The sequence below is a fragment of the Aethina tumida genome, chromosome 3 (assembly GCF_024364675.1).
Source record: "Aethina tumida isolate Nest 87 chromosome 3, icAetTumi1.1, whole genome shotgun sequence".
NCBI lineage: Eukaryota > Metazoa > Arthropoda > Insecta > Coleoptera > Nitidulidae > Aethina > Aethina tumida.
In genome coordinates this window covers 3,581,049-3,602,623 of record NC_065437.1, presented here as the reverse complement: position 1 = coordinate 3,602,623, position 21,575 = coordinate 3,581,049, and the positions used below count along the sequence as shown (strand labels likewise).

Here is a 21,575-nt window from a genome sequence, read left to right as displayed (position 1 = left end):
GATCGCCACTAGTTTAGTATGTTACCTGAGAGGAATATAACTGTTTAGCCGATGGCTGCCCTTTTTTTGATTTTTAGTGAAACGGAATTTTAAAGAAGCCCCCGGGGAAGTCCTGATATTTATTGATATCCTACGCTTCCACCATATAATTTGAGTCATAAATAATGATTTAATTTGGACACTTACCGGAAGCTGTGTCCCTGTTTCCCATGACAGACGATGGCCTAGGTCTGGGCCGTTCTTCCTCCAACACCAACTCTTGTTCACGCTGATAGAGCTTGAAAACGTTTGCGATGCACTTAAGCCGTGCCTTTCCCCCTTGGAAGGTGTTACCGTCTATTTCCAGTTCCAGGCCGGCAATCGTGACCACTGGTGTCCTTCTGCCAGACGTAGCAGTCAGTGCGTTGGGCTCAGCGATATGTTTCAAGTAGCTTTCGTTTATCTGAAAATAAAACAACAATATTATTAATATTTTTCCGGCAATTTAAAACAATTACTTCCGTAATTACGCTCTAAAATTTATCACCACCAATATGTGTTGGTCGTAAAACGTAAACACGTTCCGGAATATAATAAACTGGCTTTCTCACGAGAGACATCAAGTTTAAACATTAAACACATCACACACAAGCATCAGGCCCCGGAAATGCAATATAAACTGTTTAGTTAATAATACCAGATTACCAGATTAAAAGTACCCCCTTGTTAGCCAAAGAAAAAAATACAACGTTAAAAGCCCGACGGTGCTTCCTAAAAGAATTAGGCAATCATTAGTTCAAAAAGTTTTCAGCTCTTGGCCGCATGCAAAAAAAAAATCCCCTTTTTTTATGGCAGTCAGGTTTTTAATCTTTATTACGTCCCATTAGAGTTTTATCAGGAAATGCTCAAAAGGCTGAAAATAGGAATTTGCGGAAAAGTCTGGCGGAGTTTCCACTCCCCGGAGAAAGGCGAAGGAAGATATATATTACCACTTGATATTCGTCGATTAAGGACGGAATCAAGTGTATTTCAAGATGGTTTTGAGTTGTATTTTAAAAATATTTGGTGCTTGCTGATTAAGGACGACGTGATGAATTACTTTAATGATGTTTCTGAAGCAAAATAAAAAATTGGAACTTAAACTTATTTCAAAGATTTCAATCACTTCCAAAAGCTAGACACATTTTACCACTTGATATTCAATCAATTGATGTACATTGATCAGTTAAAAACGAATCAAATATATTTCAAGATAAAGATGTTTTTTTTTAGGTTAATTATCATAAATCTCAGTCTTCATTTTACATTGATCGATGGTCAGTCTAGGTTAAGTTAGTTTGAGTTAGGTTAGTTGTTAAGAAGTAAAGCTTCTCGTCTAATAAATCAGTTTTTTTAATATAAATACAATCAACATAACAAAAACAATTAATTACTGCCAATTACAAATTTGCTTTGATTAAGGTTAAGTTAGGTTTGGTTGAGTTAGGTTTGGACGGGGTAGGTTAGATTAAACTTTATAAACATCCAAATTTTCTTCAAAATTTTATACTTTGTTGTTAATTATGAATAGTGTCAGTCTGCAGTTTATATTAATCACTAATTGGTCTGGGTTAAGTTATTTTGATTTAAGTTAAGCTGAATGATATTTTTATGAAAAAATTTTTTTTTTAAATACATTCTAGAGTTTTGTAAAATAATTTTTGTTAATATATTCACAATCAACATTTTGTAAAGTAAATTTAAATAGATAGTACTGGTTAATAATTTACTTTAATTAATGTTAAGTCTGGATTAAGTTAGATTAGGTTAGGTTGTCTTAGGTTAGGGTAAACTTAGTAAATTTCTATTGAATTTTTTCTTTAAAATTATATTTTATTATGGTTAGAACTTTTAATGTCTCCCTATAGTTTTTGTAAATTAGTTTTTTTTAATACAATCACAATTAATAAATAAATGAATGAATAAAAATATTTATTATTTCTAAAAAAATATTGCTTTCTGAAATATATTTTACAGTAATATTTTTACAATTAAAATAATATAATAATATATAATAAAAATAACTCTTTTAATTTTTTTGTAAATTACTTTTCGTTAATAAGTTACTTTGATTAATGTTAAGTCTAGATTAAGTTGGGTTAGGTTGGGTTGTCTTAGGTTAGGGTAAACTTAGTAAATTTCTATTGGGTTTTTTCTTTAAAATTATATTTTAATATGATTAGAAGTCCTAATGTCTCTCTCTAGTTTTTTTTTTAATTAGTTTTTGTTAACACAATCATAATTAACGTTTTGAATAAAAATATTTATTATTTCTAAAAAAATGTTGCTTTCTGAAATATATTTTACATATTTTACATTAATATTTTTAAAATTAAAATAATATAATAATATATATTAAAAATAACTCTTTTAATTTTCTTGTAAATTACTTTTTGTTAATACAACACAAGTTGTTTGTTTCCTTTCATTAATGTTAAGTCTAGGTTAGGTCGGGTTATGTTAGTATCAGGTTGGTCAGTCAGTCAAACCTATAAATTTCCACTTTTTTCCATTTTTCTTCAAAATTATACTTATTTGTGGTTAATTTTAATTAATATAAGTCTCCTATTTACATTGATAAATTGTCAGTCTTGGTTAAGGTAAGTTAGATTAAGTCGAGTTTTTTCTAAAAAAAATAGTTTTATTAATTAGTTTTTATATATTACACTGTAATATTACTAGATTTTCTAGAACTCTCTCTAAGTTATTGTAAATTAATGTTTGTTAATACAATTACAAGATATTAGTTTAGTTTGAATAATGTTACGTCTAGGTTAGGTTGGGTTAGGTTGTGACTAGATCGGTCAGGTTAAATTCAGTAAATTTCTACTGAAATTTTCTTCAAAGTTATACTTCTTTGTAGTTAAATATAATTAAAATTAGTCTCCAATTTACATCAATTGCAAGTCTAGGTTGAGTTTAGTTACATTAAGTTGAAGTTCGAAGGAAATTTTACAAAAAAAATGTAGCTTTTTGAAATATATTTTTTTATTTATTACATTTTATATATTACTCTGTAATATTTCTAGATTTTCTAATAACTCTCTTTAAGTTCTTGTAAATTAATGTTAATGTTAATACAATTACAAGTTATTAGTTTAGTTTGAATAATGTTACGTCTAGGTTAGGTTGGGTTAGGTTATGACTAGATCGGTCTGGTTAAATTCAGTAAATTTCTACTGAAATTTTCTTCAAAATTATACTTCTTTTTAGTTAAATATAATTAAAATTAGTCTCCAGTTTACATCAATTGCAAGTCTAGGTTGAGCTTAGTTAGATTAAGTTGAAGTTCGAAGGATATTTTACAAAAAAATGTAGCTTTTTGAAATACATATTTACACAATAATATTTTTAGAATTCCTGCTAACCCTTTTTAGTTTTTTTGTAAATTACTTTTTGTTAATACAACGTTCACTTTCATTAATGTTACGGCTAGGTTAGGTTGGGTTATGTTAGTATTAGGTTGATCAAATCAAAGTTTTTAAATTTCCACTTAAATTGTTCTTCAGAATTATCCTTCTTTGTAGTCTTCAGTTTAAATTGATTAACTGCCAGTCTTGGTTAAGTTAAGTTAGAATAAGTCGACTTTTGAATATATTTTTTAAAATGTTGCTTTTTCAAAAATATTAGTACATAAGTAAGTTATTAGTTTACTTTGGTTAGCGTTAAGTCTTGGTTAAGTTGGGTTAGGTTGAGATCAGGTCGGTCAGGTTAAATTCAGTAAATTACCAAATTTGTCTTCTTTATAGTTAAATGAACGTTTTGAAGTAAACTTTGTATGTTTCTCTATAAAGTTTTTAGGTTGGTAACATCAAAATGGTGCACAGTTAACGAAAGATATTAATGGACCAATTTCAAACACATCATAATAAATAATTTCATTTAAACACTTACACGACAGAAGTAGGAAATTTGTTTGTCTTCTCTGGATACGTAAATATTTGAAATTAGTTTTGGAACGCTTTACAGTTAAATTAGAACCGTAAAGATATTAAGACTTCATACTGAGCTTCTTTGTTGTTTAAATGCTTTTGTGGGTATATTCCATAATAAATAAAATTAAAACAATAATTTCCACTGCCACACAATAGAATGCATTAAATATTTACATTGTGTGCATTCAAAATTGATTTTTTAAATCAAAATGCAACTATTTAAATAATAGGTGCGACCAGTCTGGAATAATTACAGAAGATTAATTTGCATGCGATGTCAGTGCAAACTAACATGACAGAATTCCAACTGTTAAATATTTCGCTTGTTCAATTTCATCACCGAATCAATTATTTTAGCATCTATAATAATCAATTTATCGTTGCAAACGTGTTCATCAATTTTTTTTTCACGTTTTTTGTCGAATGCGCTTTTGTCCGACTTCGATTCGATTCCGTCATGATACGTTTAACTGTTTTAACTGATGCATCGGCACTGTGTTTCTCGTTTACCATTTTTTTTGGGCAGATCTGACGTTGATATTTGCGGTGGTCTCTAAATGAAACTCGGTAACCGCCTCTCATTAAACAGTGCAGATGGTTCGAGGACGGTATTGATGCCACACAGCGTCGGCACAAACGTAAAGTACACCATAAATTGACCTGAATGCCTTTTACATCTGTCACAATAGTCCTCAGTCACCGATCCGAATTAGATTCCAGAACTACAAAGCGGGCAAATGCATTGTTACAATTCCCTACTACATTACGCCCTTAAAAGGGTTACGGGACTGCATGAGATCTGATGTATTGCGAAATACCACCCCGGTTATACGGAGGTATTTGACGCCATGTTCGAGGGCAAGAATTGCGACCAGACGTGTTTTGTTTGCGGACGTAAAACCGGAACGACATTCCTTTATGGGATGGCCCCGGTTGGATTATGTTTTGCGGATGCGATGCAACTGTTATTTATGTCGGGTTGAAATATTCCGGGAGACCGAATTTTTAGAGATGGAATTGAAATCTGAGATACGAGTCTGTGATCCAAAATTAATTTAGTTTTGTTACATTTTAGCTGTCAAAATGTCTTCATCTTGGGATGAACTTTTAGTTCATTATTAATTGACGAACTGATAGCTTCAAAAAATCACCATACCATCTCCAATTAACAAGTATTTAATTGGTTTGTCCAATTTTTGGAATTAATTTAGGTCCCTCAAGATTAATTTTGATTTGATTATCCAATATCAATCAATTAGCAGCTTCAAAAAGGTCTTTATCTTGAAAAATATGGCCAATGTTTAGAAGGAATTGAAATTTCTGATATAAGTTTTAGCTTCAAAAACGTCATTATTATGAAATAAATTTGATTTTGCTCTTAATCAATGTATATCATTCTAATTTTTATTTGCAATCTGATACGAATTTAAATAATTTAACTAATTTCTAGAAAAATGTCATTAAGACTCCACTTTATATAACGTACCTTAACTTAGACTTGATCAAGGTAACAAAAAATAATTTACAAAAACTAGAAAGAGTTATTAGTAATACAATATAACTCGACTTAACATAACTTGACTTAAACCAAACAGATTATTGATCAATATAAACTGGAGACTGACAGTAATCATAATTAATGATTTGGTTGTCCAATATCAATCAATTAGCAGCTTGAAAAAGGTCTTTATCTTGAAAAATATGCCCAATGTTTAGAAGGAATTGAATTCTCTGATATAAGTCATTTTTTCCTGCAATCTGATACGAATTTAACTAATTTAACTATTTTTTTTTCTAGAAAAATGTCATTAAAACTCCACTTTATATAACTTATTTTAAGTTAGACTTGATTGGGGTAACAAAAAATAATTTACAAAAAACTGAGAAGAGTTATTAGTAATTCTAAAAACATTTTACAGCGTAAAATGTATTTTAAAAAGCTTAATTTCTTCAGAAAAATGTCATACAACATAACTCAACTTAACATGACTTAACCCAAACAGATTATTGCTCATTATAATCTGAAGACTGACAGTAATCATAATTCACTACAAAGGAGTAGAAAGTTTAATCAAACTTACCCTATCTAAACCTAATCCAACCAAACCTAATTCTTAATTGGAAGCAATTATTTTTATTATGTTGATTGTATTTTTACTGTATTATATTGTATTTTTTAGAAAAATATCATTGAAAACTCAACTTAATATAACTAATTTATTAATTATAAAACCTGACTTATCCGATCCTAACCTAACCCAACTTAACCTAGACTTAACTTTAATAACTGACAGCAATTATTTTAATTATTAAAAATTGTTATTGGAAATTTTAAAAGCTTCATAGAGAAATATATGAAATTTGTTTATTGTATTAACAAAAAATAATTTACAAAAACTAAAAAGAATTATTGGAAATTCTGACAACATTAAAATATGATTTTAAAGAAAAAAATTCAAGTTTACCCTAACCTAACCTAACTTAACCTAAATTAATCTAGACTTAATATTAATCAAAAAAACTGTTAACTGGAACTAACTATTTAAAATTACTCTAACTTAACTCAACCTAACCTAACTCAACATAACCTAACTTAGCATTAATCAAAGTAATCTAATATATTACTGAAAATTGTTATTGATAAATCTATGAAATTTAATCTAAAATGTTGATTGTGAGTGTATTAACAAAAATTAATTTGCAAAACACAAAATATAATTTTAAAGAAGAAATTCATAGGAATTTATTAAGTTTACCCTAACCTAACACAACCTATCCTAACCCAACTTAACCTATCTTAATCTAGAATTAACATTAATCAAAATAAACTGTTAACTGGTACGATCTATTTAAATTTACTCTGACTTAACTCAACCTAATCTAACCCAACAGAACCTAACTTAATCTACTAGTAATAAAAAATAAATTGTTAACTGGTACGATCTATTTAAATTTACTCTGACTTAACTCAACCTAATCTAACCCAACAGAACCTAACTTAATCTACTAGTATTAATCAAGGTAATCTGACATTACTGAGAATTGTTATTGATGAATCTACGAAATTTACTTCAAAATGTTGTTAGTAAGTGTATTAACAAAAATTTATTTACAAAACACTACATTAGTATTACAGAGTAATATGTAAGAGATATTAAATTAAAAAACATTTTGAAATGTATCTAATTCACCCTTAATTGATGAATATTAATTATTTGAAAGCTTCAAAAATAGATTTATCTTGAAAAACATTAAATTTTATTCTCAACTGACGAGTATGAAGTCGTAAAATGTGTTCAATATTTGGAAGTAAATTTAAGTCTCTGATATAAGTTTAGAATTTACTACGAAGAATGATTTTGAAGAAAAATTTCAATGTAAATTTACAAAATGTGCCCCAACATATTGCCACTTAACCTAACCTAACTTAACCTAGATTCTATATAATGTAAACTTGAATTTAACCTCATCATAACCTAACCCAATGTAACCTAATTATTAAGCAACTTTATGAAACCTAAACCAATAATACTTATGTCAATAAGTTGAAATATGTATAATTACAAGACCCAACCTAACCCAACCTAGTTCAAATTTATTAATCTAAACAATGGTCAATGTATGAACGTAATGAAAATTAATTTAATGGATAATTCTTTTCAAATGGTGACAAACTGGATTAAACCAAATAAAGATAGTAAAAGAAAGTTGATCCTCGGGGTGTTATAAAAACCATTTTTATCAGTCGTCAGATATGATATTGTAATTTCGCTGACAAGCGTTAATATATTACTGCATGAACACAAAAACAACCTGTAAAAGACGAGACAAGATTAATGTACCTTATTAACGTTAATTATATTGTAGCCAAAATTCTAAAGTATTAAACTGAAGGCCCCCACATTAAATTGGATATAAGACTTCGTATTCATCAATCATAAATCATTAAGACCTACCGCTAATTTATTTTACATAACGACGGGAAACTTTTCATCGTCGGCTAACCGAATTTCCTGCCGAGTTTATTTTAAAATCACTCGCCGAAATCAATGAAAAATCAGTCAGATCCCCGACTGCAAAAAAGAAATTGCGAATAATTTTCAATTTGCAAGTTCTTGTGCATATAAGAGCGTGACTTTAATTTTGATCGTGTGGTTCCTTCCTACAATTCCTTATTGTGTCGGACGCGACGCCCGCACAACTACGTGACTTCATTATTATCAACGGCGAATACTTTCCTCGTTTTTCTTATTATGTGTATTTATTTTATTTTGTAGGATAATTTGATATAATTGAATATGGATGAGTCTCCCGGGAGTTGTATTTCCATTTCCTGAGGTGATTTACAAATGGATTTTGTAAATACGAGTGGAAACTTTGGAAATTTTAACACAATATTGGGGTTGCCACCTTTTTTTTACAGCGTATTAGGGGATCTTCTCTCGGCCTTTGTAGCTGATGACGTCGGTGAATCCCCGACGATTTTATGTAATTTTGAATTAAACAAACTTCATACATTAGTTACTGTTTAGATTAAAATGGACTAGTTTGGGATAGGTTAGAGTATGTTAGACTAGGTCTTGTGATTTCCATTTTTAATTATACATAATCGAGCTTATTAACATTCGTTTATTTTAAAGTTTCGTAAAAGTCCTTATAAATTAAATTAGATTGAGTTAATTTAGGTTAAGGTGAGTAGAGTTAGGTTAAGTTGTGAGTGATATTTTTCTAAAAAAATTAAGTTTTATGAAATCCTAAGTCTTTCTGTTAGGTAAAAGTAAATTTAATAAATTTCCAATGAAAATTATAATTAATATCAGTCTCCAGTTTGCATTGTTCACAAGTCAGTCTAGGTTAAGTTAAGTCCAGATTACAGCAGTTCACTTAGATTAATCTTAAGTCTAGATTAAGTTAGGATAAGTTATACTTTATTGTAATTAATTATAATTAATATGAATGTTCAATTTACTTTGATCAAAGGTTAGTCTAGGTTAAGTTAAATCAAGTTGAGCTAAGTTAAGTTTTGAATTATATTTTTCTGAAAAAATTAATATTTTTTACATATTACACTCAAATATTTTTAGAATTCCTAAAAAGTCTCTCTAGTGTTTTGTAAATTAATTTTTGTTAATGCACTCACAATCAACATTTGAAGTATGAATTTTAGTTTAAAATCATCAGAAATAATTTTTTGTAATGTATCAGATATCAGTTTAATCCTAAGACAAAATTATGTTAGATTAAGTTCGGTTAGGTTAGGTTGAGTTAAGTTAGAATAAATTTAAATAGTACCAGTTAACAGTTTACTTAGATCAATGTTAAGTCTATATTAAGTTAGGTTAAGTTGGGTTAGATTAGGTTGTCTAATGTTAAGAGAAATTTAGTAAATTTCTATTGAAATTTTTCTTTAAAATTATATTTTATTGTAGTTAATTACAATTAATATCAGTCTCCAGTTTACTTTGATCAAAGGTGAGTCTGGGTTAAGTTAAGTCAAGTTGAGTTAGGTTAAGTTGTGTTTTGAATTATATTTTTCTGAACAAAATAATCTTCTTAAAATACATTAATATATGTAATATTTTTAGAATTCTCAATAATTATCTGTAGTGTTTTGTAAATTTATTTATTTAAATCAATATTTTAAAGTAAATTTCGTAAATGTCTCTTTACAGTGTTTAAAATCACCAATAACAATCTTACAATATATTATATCAGTAATATATTACTTACCATTGTAAGCTTAGATTAAGTTAGGTTAAGTTGAGTAAGGTTAGGTTGCGTTAGTGTTTCTAAACTAATTTTTATTAATATACTCCTAATCAACATTTTGAAGTAAAATCGTAGATTTCCCTTAACAGAGTTTAAAATCACTAATAACAATTTTCAGAACTATATTAGTTACCAGTTTACTTTGATTAATGGTAAGTCTAGATTAAGTTAGGTTAAGTTGGATTAGGTTAGGTTGCATTAGGTTAGTATAAATTTGATAAATTTCTAATGAAATTTTTATTTAAAATTGTATTTTATTGTAGTTATTAATATGAGTCTTCAGTTTACTTTGGTCAAAGGTCAGTCTAGATTAAGTTAAGTCAGGTTGAATTAGGTTGTGTTAAATTATATATTTCTGAAAACATCTTTTTGAAATTCATTACACATATTATAAAATGTATGTATATAAAATAAGCTTGTATTAAAAATATTTATAAATCTAATTCTAGACCTTTTGTAAACATTAGATGGAATTCCTACATAAAGGGAACAGGAGATTATTATCTTGTCCGTTGCACCTCTAATACCACTATGCGGGTTCTGAGCACTAAAAATTTACAGACAGTCACAAAACAACCAAGAAAAATGCTCTTTATTTAACAAAGCACAAAGAGTAACGTAATTCATTTCAGGACCAAAAACAAAAATATTTGAGTCTGAACCAATATGGCGACTTTGATCCAATATTGACTTCAGCAATTATTTACATATTTAGTATTTACTACATTAAATTACAAAAGCAACATGAAACACATCCTAAATATTCCCATATCTTGAACTGGGAAAGTTTAGTGAGTCAACAATGGAGGTGGGTCCCAGTTCTACATATATTCATGAGCAAAAGAAAATCCAGAGGTAAGATCGCATTTCCGAGATTTGGGTCCTGATCGATACCTTTTTTTATTTATAAAACAGACCGTAAAAATGTACTGGTTTATTTTATAAAACTACATTAATCAATAATTAGATTAAAGGTAAACAATATAAGAAAAAACTTGATTAAACTCAGGTTTTTTTCATTTATTTATCCGAGTTAGAGTGAATGTTAGATTGGTAAACGGTTTGACGAACAAACCGTCGAAAAGTGTATCTACAGTTAGCTGCTTGTTATGCATTAAAGTTCCACATGTCCCGCAAAATTACATCCGTTGGGAGCATGTTTTGTTATCAAGTATTGTCAACAGTCGACGGCAGGGGCCGTAAACCATCCCCCGCACAGCATCACTACAAGTGACAACGGCACCTACCTATTTATCACTTCAAGTGCCCAGCTTACAAAAATAACACCGACGAGAACATTTCATTAATAATTATTTTAGTGAAGTGGTCTCGTCCCAGTATATCATTATTTTCCCAGTATACTGTTTGTTATTAAAGTCGGATTTATGACAGTAATTGCATTTGTCATTTTAATGTTGCAAACTTGCTTGCGTAGTCAAATTCAAGTAGGCCGTAATTAATTAACGAATTAAATTAATGGTCATGCAATGTCGGTCGCATCGTCATTGTTTGATAGATACACTGGCACACACGCACAAAACTCACGTACGCCAAGCTTTATAAACAACTTGCTGATACTATATCATAATTGTATTTGTAACGGATACAGTTATTGTGTTTACTGAAACGTTGTTTTATCTACATCCATATCCGATAATTCAATTTAATTGTTGAGTAATTCCATAACTATACTTGTTTTAAGTAAGAACCAAGTCTATACTGTAATAAATTTATGATGAGTTGTAAGTTACCAATTCATAACAAGGAAATGAATACTGTTTTAAAGAAGTTGAAAGATACTGGATACAAACTATGTGGAATGAACTTATCACCCTTTTAAATATTATGAATACTGGATGAACTAATACAGAACTCCAATCTTTAGTGAAATGGAGTCAACACTTCTCTGAAGAAGTTTGTAAACTGGATCAAAATCTTACGTATGAACAGTATTGTTCTTATATGGAATATGTTTAAAACTTATATAAAGAAAGCTACAAATAGTGGATAAAGTACTTCCAGTATACTATTCTTCTACAAAGAAGACAACAGATGTTGGATTAACTAGTACCGAACTTCAGTCTCTAGTGAAATGGAGTAACTCCAAAACTATACTTGTTTTAAGTAAGAACCAAGTCTATACTGTAATAAATTTATGATGAGTTGTAAGTTACCAATTCATAACAAGGAAATGAATACTGTTTTAAAGAAGTTGAAAGATACTGGATACAAACTACGTGGAATGAACTTATTACTCTTTTAAATATTATGAATACTGGATGAACTAATACAGAACTCCAATCTTTAGTGAAATGGAGTCAACACTTCTCTGAAGAAGTTTGTAAACTGGATCAAAATCTTACGTATGAACTGTATTGTTCTTATATGGAATATGTTTAAAACTTATATAAAGAAAGCTACAAATGGTGGATAAAGTACTTCCAGTATACTATTCTTCTACAAAGAAGACAACAGATGTTGGATTAACTAGTACAGAACTTCAGTCTCTAGTGAAATGGAGTAACTCCAAAACTATACTTGTTTTAAGTAAGAACCAAGTCTATACTGTAATAAATTTATGATGACTTGTAAGTTACCAATTCATAACAAGGAAATGAATACTGTTTTAAAGAAGTTGAAAGATACTGGATACAAACTACGTGGAATGAACTTATTACTCTTTTAAATATTATGAATACTGGATGAACTAATACAGAACTCCAATCTTTAGTGAAATGGAGTCAACACTTCTCTGAAGAAGTTTGTAAACTGGATCAAAATCTTACGTATGAACAGTATTGTTCTTATATGGAATATGTTTAAAACTTATATAAAGAAAGCTACAAATGGTGGATAAAGTATTTCCAGTATACTATTCTTCTACAAAGAAGACAACAAATGTTGGATTAACTAGTACAGAACTTCAGTCTCTAGTGAAATGGAGTAACTCCAAAACTATACTTGTTTTAAGTAAGAACCAAGTCTATACTGTAATAAATTTATGATGACTTGTAAGTTACCAATTCATAACAAGGAAATGAATACTGTTTTAAAGAAGTTGAAAGATACTGGATACAAACTACGTGGAATGAACTTATTACTCTTTTAAATATTATGAATACTGGATGAACTAATACAGAACTCCAATCTTTAGTGAAATGGAGTCAACACTTCTCTGAAGAAGTTTGTAAACTGGATCAAAATCTTACGTATGAACTGTATTGTTCTTATATGGAATATGTTTAAAACTTATATAAAGAAAGCTACAAATGGTGGATAAAGTACTTCCAGTATACTATTCTTCTACAAAGAAGACAACAGATGTTGGATTAACTAGTACAGAACTTCAGTCTCTAGTGAAATGGAGTAACTCCAAAACTATACTTGTTTTAAGTAAGAACCAAGTCTATACTGTAATAAATTTATGATGACTTGTAAGTTACCAATTCATAACAAGGAAATGAATACTGTTTTAAAGAAGTTGAAAGATACTGGATACAAACTACGCGGAATGAACTTATTACTCTTTTAAATATTATGAATACTGGATGAACTAATACAGAACTCCAATCTTTAGTGAAATGGAGTCAACACTTCTCTGAAGAAGTTTGTAAACTGGATCAAAATCTTACGTATGAACAGTATTGTTCTTATATGGAATATGTTTAAAACTTATATAAAGAAAGCTACAAATGGTGGATAAAGTACTTCCAGTATACTATTCTTCTACAAAGAAGACAACAGATGTTGGATTAACTAGTACAGAACTTCAGTCTCTAGTGAAATGGAGTAACTCCAAAACTATACTTGTTTTAAGTAAGAACCAAGTCTATACTGTAATAAATTTATGATGACTTGTAAGTTACCAATTCATAACAAGGAAATGAATACTGTTTTAAAGAAGTTGAAAGATACTGGATACAAACTACGTGGAATGAACTTATTACTCTTTTAAATATTATGAATACTGGATGAACTAATACAGAACTCCAATCTTTAGTGAAATGGAGTCAACACTTCTCTGAAGAAGTTTGTAAACTGGATCAAAATCTTACGTATGAACAGTATTGTTCTTATATGGAATATGTTTAAAACTTATATAAAGAAAGCTACAAATGGTGGATAAAGTACTTCCAGTATACTATTCTTCTACAAAGAAGACAACAGATGTTGGATTAACTAGTACAGAACTTCAGTCTCTAGTGAAATGGAGTAACTCCAAAACTATACTTGTTTTAAGTAAGAACCAAGTCTATACTGTAATAAATTTATGATGACTTGTAAGTTACCAATTCATAACAAGGAAATGAATACTGTTTTAAAGAAGTTGAAAGATACTGGATACAAACTACGTGGAATGAACTTATTACTCTTTTAAATATTATGAATACTGGATGAACTAATACAGAACTCCAATCTTTAGTGAAATGGAGTCAACACTTCTCTGAAGAAGTTTGTAAACTGGATCAAAATCTTACGTATGAACAGTATTGTTCTTATATGGAATATGTTTAAAACTTATATAAAGAAAGCTACAAATGGTGGATAAAGTACTTCCAGTATACTATTCTTCTACAAAGAAGACAACAGATGTTGGATTAACTAGTACAGAACTTCAGTCTCTAGTGAAATGGAGTAACTCCAAAACTATACTTGTTTTAAGTAAGAACCAAGTCTATACTGTAATAAATTTATGATGACTTGTAAGTTACCAATTCATAACAAGGAAATGAATACTGTTTTAAAGAAGTTGAAAGATACTGGATACAAACTACGTGGAATGAACTTATTACTCTTTTAAATATTATGAATACTGGATGAACTAATACAGAACTCCAATCTTTAGTGAAATGGAGTCAACACTTCTCTGAAGAAGTTTGTAAACTGGATCAAAATCTTACGTATGAACAGTATTGTTCTTATATGGAATATGTTTAAAACTTATATAAAGAAAGCTACAAATGGTGGATAAAGTATTTCCAGTATACTATTCTTCTACAAAGAAGACAACAAATGTTGGATTAACTAGTACAGAACTTCAGTCTCTAGTGAAATGGAGTAACTCCAAAACTATACTTGTTTTAAGTAAGAACCAAGTCTATACTGTAATAAATTTATGATGACTTGTAAGTTACCAATTCATAACAAGGAAATGAATACTGTTTTAAAGAAGTTGAAAGATACTGGATACAAACTACGTGGAATGAACTTATTACTCTTTTAAATATTATGAATACTGGATGAACTAATACAGAACTCCAATCTTTAGTGAAATGGAGTCAACACTTCTCTGAAGAAGTTTGTAAACTGGATCAAAATCTTACGTATGAACAGTATTGTTCTTATATGGAATATGTTTAAAACTTATATAAAGAAAGCTACAAATGGTGGATAAAGTATTTCCAGTATACTATTCTTCTACAAAGAAGACAACAAATGTTGGATTAACTAGTACAGAACTTCAGTCTCTAGTGAAATGGAGTAACTCCAAAACTATACTTGTTTTAAGTAAGAACCAAGTCTATACTGTAATAAATTTATGATGACTTGTAAGTTACCAATTCATAACAAGGAAATGAATACTGTTTTAAAGAAGTTGAAAGATACTGGATACAAACTACGTGGAATGAACTTATTACTCTTTTAAATATTATGAATACTGGATGAACTAATACAGAACTCCAATCTTTAGTGAAATGGAGTCAACACTTCTCTGAAGAAGTTTGTAAACTGGATCAAAATCTTACGTATGAACAGTATTGTTCTTATATGGAATATGTTTAAATCTTATATAAAGAAAGCTACAAATGGTGGATAAAGTACTTCCAGTATACTATTCTTCTACAAAGAAGACAACAGATGTTGGATTAACTAGTACAGAACTTCAGTCTCTAGTGAAATGGAGTTAAGACTTAAGTTAAGAAGTTTTTAAATTGGATGAAAATCCTGTGTATGTACAGTACTGTAACATCTTTGATCTTATATGGAATATGTTCAAAACACATCTACAAAGAAGGTCACAAATGACTGATACACGATATTATACTGTAAGTATTAGATTGGTTGCGCATCCGCCATTTTTAACAACAGTTGTAAAAATGGTGGATGCGACACAAAAAACTTAATTAAAATATTCAAATGAATTATGATAAGATATTTGAAAACATAAACTTAATTGCCTTTTGGATGTAGTTGTAACTATGCACTTTGTTTGCGCATTCACGATGTTTAAACATTTATTAAATATCAAAATCATATTTTTTATAGAATTTTAAAGGTTACTTAACTGATTATTTAAAAAAAATTAAATAGTACCTGTTAAAAATGAATCTAACAGTGGATAAAATAAATTACATGTAATAAAATCAACTTATTCTTAGAATTTGTTTAATAGCAATTAATTATTGGATTGGTCGCGCATTCGCCATTTTTAACGACAGTTGTAAAAATGGAGGATGCGCAACAAAAAATTTAATTAAAATATTCAAATGAATTAGGATAAGATATTTGAAAACATAAAATTAATTGCCTTTTGGATGTAGTTGTAATTATACCATTTATTTGTGCATTCACCATGTTTAAACATTTATTAAACATCAAAATCATATTTTTTATAGAATTTTAAAGGTTACTTTACTGATTAATTAAAAAAAATTAAATAGTACCTGTTAAAAATGGATCTAACAATGGATAAAATAAATTACTTTTAATATAATCAACTTATTTTTAGAATTTGTTTAATAGTAATTAGTTATTGGATTGGTTGCGCATTCGCCATTTTTAACAACAGTTAAAAAATGGTGGATGCGAAACAAAAAGCTTAATTAAAATATTTAAATGAATTAGGATAAAATATTTGAAAACATAAAATTAATTGAGTTTTGGTTGTAATTGTAACTATACATCAAAATCATATTTTTTATAGAATTTTAAAGGTTATGATACTGATTAAGTAAAAAAAAAAATAAATAGTACCTGTTAAAAATGGATCTAACAGTGGGTAAAATAAATTATTTTTAATATAAACAACTTATTCTTAGAATTTGTTTAATATGCCGCCAATACAGAAACCGTGAATATGGAATGGTAATTTAAATGGGTTTATCCCTTATAAACCCATTTAAATTACCATTCCATGTGTGACAAAATAAAGGATAAGTATATAAAAACAATCAATTTAATTAAAAAATGAACACATCTTTCTTTCGTAAAATAGAAGATTTAATATAGAAACAAAGGAATTTACTAATTTATGCTTTGTATTATAAAAAAAAATTAATTTTCCTCGTCTGTGTGGAATAAAAAAAATATTTTTAAAATATTTTAAATGTTAGTAAAAATCGATTCGTTGTTTACACGACCCAGATAAAAAGTAGTTACCAGAAAACGTTCGAATGCATGTCGGACCATTTAAAGTACTTACCCTTTTTCCATTTAAATACCACGTAACATTGACGGGAGGAAATGACGGGGGCGATGTACAGTTTCCTCTTATTGTGTACCCAATTTCGAGGGGAGTCTTTTCAATTACCATTACCGGATCGTCTAGCGGCATATCTGTAATGAAACGAAAATGAGATTAGGAGCGGCAAACAAAAAGAAGTCGCCGATAAGGGACGCGTTTATTTCTCGGTAACGCGAAAATGATTTATGGTATGCGGTTTTGGTAAATAAACTCCGCAGCGATTCCGTGTTCGAATGGAATGAATTTAAAAAATTTATAATGTGGTGTCAAGACGGTGTGTGGTGTAAATTACGTTCCCAACTCTCAAATTACAGTTACAACTTTCAAATATTATGTTATGTACAGCAAAATTTAAGACTTTCTTTTATATTTTTACAAGAAACTTATTTCATTATATCTAAATAATGTTTAGGTTTAGCTTCTGAGTTAAAGTAAGTGAAGTTGTAGCTTTGTTGGAGGGAAGTATTATTTTCCAGCAATGAAACGTCAATAATCATTTCAATATTTCCAATGCTAACAATAAGAGAATTACATGGAACAGTAAATATGGGCAGATTTGTTGTTATACTTAGTAGTATGTAGCAATCAAAATTAGTAGAATTAATCCTGAGTACAGCGAATAATTCAATCCAAACTGAATAAACAGTATTTACAAATCAAATACACTCGAGGCGAAGAACAAATAGCCAATAGCGTATCTGCAGAGAAAGATTTAATTAAAAAATCGGATCGAAGCTTGCGGCAGCTGAAATAACTTTTAATTTTTTTGAGCCGGCCACTTCACCGTGACGCTCAATAATTAGAGTGTATCAGATGTAATTAGGCAACATTTTAACGACCGTCAAAATCACCGGTAATGAAATGAAACTTTTCATCGGCGCCGGATCCGGCAAGAAAGCGAGGAGGAAGTTGGATGACTTAATTTCCTCGGCATGTTCTATTTTATGTGCTTTTTACACGCCTTCCACTCTCGATTCGTGGCAGTGTTATATGTTACAATTTCCATCCCATAATCCGGGGGATTTCCATCCTTTGAGCCAATCTAGCAGCTATCGCGGTACAGCGTTTAGGACCACTGTCCCATTAAAATCCGGCCGCTTCTCGTCCCTACAGGGCCCGGCGACTAATCAACCCCGGCACGGCTTGATGGATCGAATATCACATACCTAAATAAATCTCTATCACATTGTTTTTCACGGCGATGTTTCCGGTGGACCGTCTTTCGCATCGTTCGTCACGTTTGGGGATAATTAGCTGATGAATTTCGTTCAACTTTGATACAGTTTCATTTGGTACTTTAAATGAATGGACATTATTCTAGTTCGAAACATATTAACAATGGGAGCATGTGTGGAAATTTTGATGTGTGTTGAGGTAACTTTTTTAATCTCCATCATTGAATCCTTTAATACTCCACTTCCTCCATCATTCTCACATTTCTGTCAACAACAAGACTATATTAGAATAATAGGTGAGAGTTTTTGAGAATATTTTAACTACTGGTACATATTTTGTCTATTATCTTGAATTCAAGGAAATAGTATAAAAAGTTTCGATTGTCTTTGAAGTTGTTATTCAATATCAAAACATATTAACAATGGAGGCATGTGTTGTTAAGGTAATTCATTTATTCTCTATTATTTAACTTCTCTAAAACTCCACTTTCTACGTCGAATAGATTATAGTAAAATAAAATATGGAGGTTCTTGAGAATATTTAAATATATACTACTCCATTTTTTTGTTTGTTTATCTTCAATTCAAGGATATACAGGATAAAAAGTTTCGATTGTCTTTGAAGTAGTTTTTCGGAACATACTAACAATGGAGACATATATGGAAATTTTAATATTTGTTGAGGTAACGTTTTTTCTCTATCCTTTGAATTTTCTGATATCTCACTTTCTGCATTAGTGTTACTTTTGGTTCAACAACTGGGGCCAAGAGATATCTCAAGCAAGATGAGTTATTTTTGAGAATACTTTAATATCTACTCCATCTTTATTTATTTTAGGTATTGTCCTTTCTTTCTAATATTTCACTTATGGACTTTTGATTTTTATTTCTTCTTTTGTTGAATTCCTTTTTTCTTTGACATTATTTTGGATATTATTAATTTTAATAATTATTCTCATCTTCAATTCCTTTTTACTTTGGATTACCTTACTTATTATCATTGATACGATTCTTTGATTCTTTATCCTTCTGGGAGATAATTTTGGATGGTTTTTACCTTTCTTCTTATGTAATACTTCTATTTGCTCCTTTCTTTTTATTAAATACTTACCTTGAAATTATAATATTTGTTGGTATAAAATCTCTTTTCATTGTCATAATTTTTGAAACTTTGGATTGTTCCCTTTTTTATCAAATAGTTAATAATGTCATCTACTTAAACGTGAAAGAATTATATCAGTAACAGTGTACTATCCATAGAAAATTTACCTTTTTTCTACAGTTTTTGTTTAGAATACTCTTTTTCCCTTTTTAATCTCCATGAAATATAATTCTTTTCTAAGTTTTATCAGAAATAACTTTTGAATTTTGTAAATTTCACTGTTCATTAGTCTCATTTAAACTTGTTTTTCTTTAGTAAGTTCAGGCATGAATTTTCTATTTACCCCTCGACTTTCCATTTTTATCATTGTTCTTTTTCAAAATCTTTATTAATTTTTTAACAAAGGAAACAAATGCAGACAATCCATGGAAAATATGTTGCTGTGGCATTCTTTTTGGATGTTGAAGTTGCTTTGATGAACTTTTGTTCTCAGTTTTCTTGTTATTATGAGTTACTTTTTATTTTTAATACTGTTTTTGATTAGAATTCTTATTTTCTCCTTTTAATCTTCATGAAATATAATTATTTTAGGTTATATAGGAAATAATTTTTGAATTTTGTAGATTTCACAGTTCATTGGTATCATTTCCAACTAGTTCTTCTTTAATAAGGATTTTTGTTGCCTTTCTCTCTACATTTCAGGCAAGGATTTTCCATTTGTTTTATAACTTCTCCTTCTTAGAACTTTATTGCTTTGATTAACTTTTGTCCTAATTTTCAAATTTCCTTTGACCATTTAGTTATTGTTATTATGACTTATTTTTTATTTTTACAACTGTTTTTGTTTAGGATTCTCTTTTTCCTCTTTGTCTTTTTCTCTACATTACAGGCAAGGATTTTCTATTTGCTTTATGATTTCTTCTTCAAGTTTCCTTAGACCATTCTTCACTGCTTAGATTATTGTTAGTATGGCTTATTTTTTATTTTTACTGCTGTTTTTGTTCAAAATTCTCTTTTTCCTCTTTTGGTCTCTATTAAATATAATTATTTTGTATGTTATATCAAAAATAATTTTTGAATTTGTAGATTTCTCTGTTTTTTGATCTCATTTCCAACTGGTTCTTCTTTATTAAGTCACTGGGATTTTTGTTGCCTTTCTCTCTACATTTCAGTTAAGAATTTTCCATTTGGTTTATGACTTATTCTTCTTCTTCTTCTTTTATTGCTTTGATTAACTTTTGTTTTAATTTTCAAGTTTCTTTGGAGCATTTAGTTCTTCACCACTTAGATTATTGTTACTATGATCTTTTTTTATTTTTACTGTTGTTAATAACTGACTTTTGTTGATTTCACTCTTCTTTGGTCTCCTTTAGTAAGTTACTTGAATATTTGGTGTCTTTCTCTATACATTTCAGTCATAGTTATTTCTCCATTAGTGTCAAGTCAAGTCGTTCAAAATATTTATTAATATTAACCTCTTTTTGAATGAGTACTCTTTAAACTTCAGAGAGTGGGGAAACAGATGTGAGCAATCCACAAAAAAATACATAACATCAATGAAAATTTGGACAATAATTCCCACATGCTTAACTCAATATCACAAAAAGAAAGCTTGTCCATCAACTAGTAACAAATGATGTTGCTTGTAACTTGACAGTATGATGCCCTTAGACAGATTATCCATATCTCCGACTTGCCACTGAGTAGATATCATTAGTCAAGGGAGCTATGTCGGATGACACTACACAAGGACAGAATACGTTATTAGGATACATATTCGATATTCATAACGTAACAGGTCGAAGCCTATCTGCGGTCAAATTGATAATCCTGACATATTTCCACGAATATAGACTGTTAATCCATGTTTTTTGATTTATATTATGGAAATTATACGTTTACACAAACAGATAAATCGGGATTAAAAGTAATTAACACTAATGAAATTATTTGAATATCATTTATTTGCACAGTTGTCATGGTTTGGAACCAAATCATTAATTGATTGTTTGTGTTAATTAAATGAAATTTGTCACAGAAGTTACACAGTTAATATTTCTGAGTCACAGCTAAACTAAACGTTACAAACTTAGAAATGTACGTCACGATTA

At 29.1% G+C, this 21,575-nt stretch overlaps 1 protein-coding gene across 1 annotated transcript in view; it reads right to left on the bottom strand.

The window, feature by feature from the left end:
* The window catches only part of LOC109601936 (uncharacterized), a 158,601-nt gene that overhangs the window by 19,644 nt on the left and 117,382 nt on the right, over window positions 1-21,575 (bottom strand). Inside the window, exons 4-5 of the mRNA XM_049965595.1 lie at window positions 17,146-17,279; window positions 187-442 (exon numbers count right to left, since the gene is read on the bottom strand). Of these exons, the coding sequence (XP_049821552.1) occupies window positions 187-442; window positions 17,146-17,279 (390 nt within the window). The remainder of the gene's footprint in view (window positions 1-186; window positions 443-17,145; window positions 17,280-21,575) is intronic.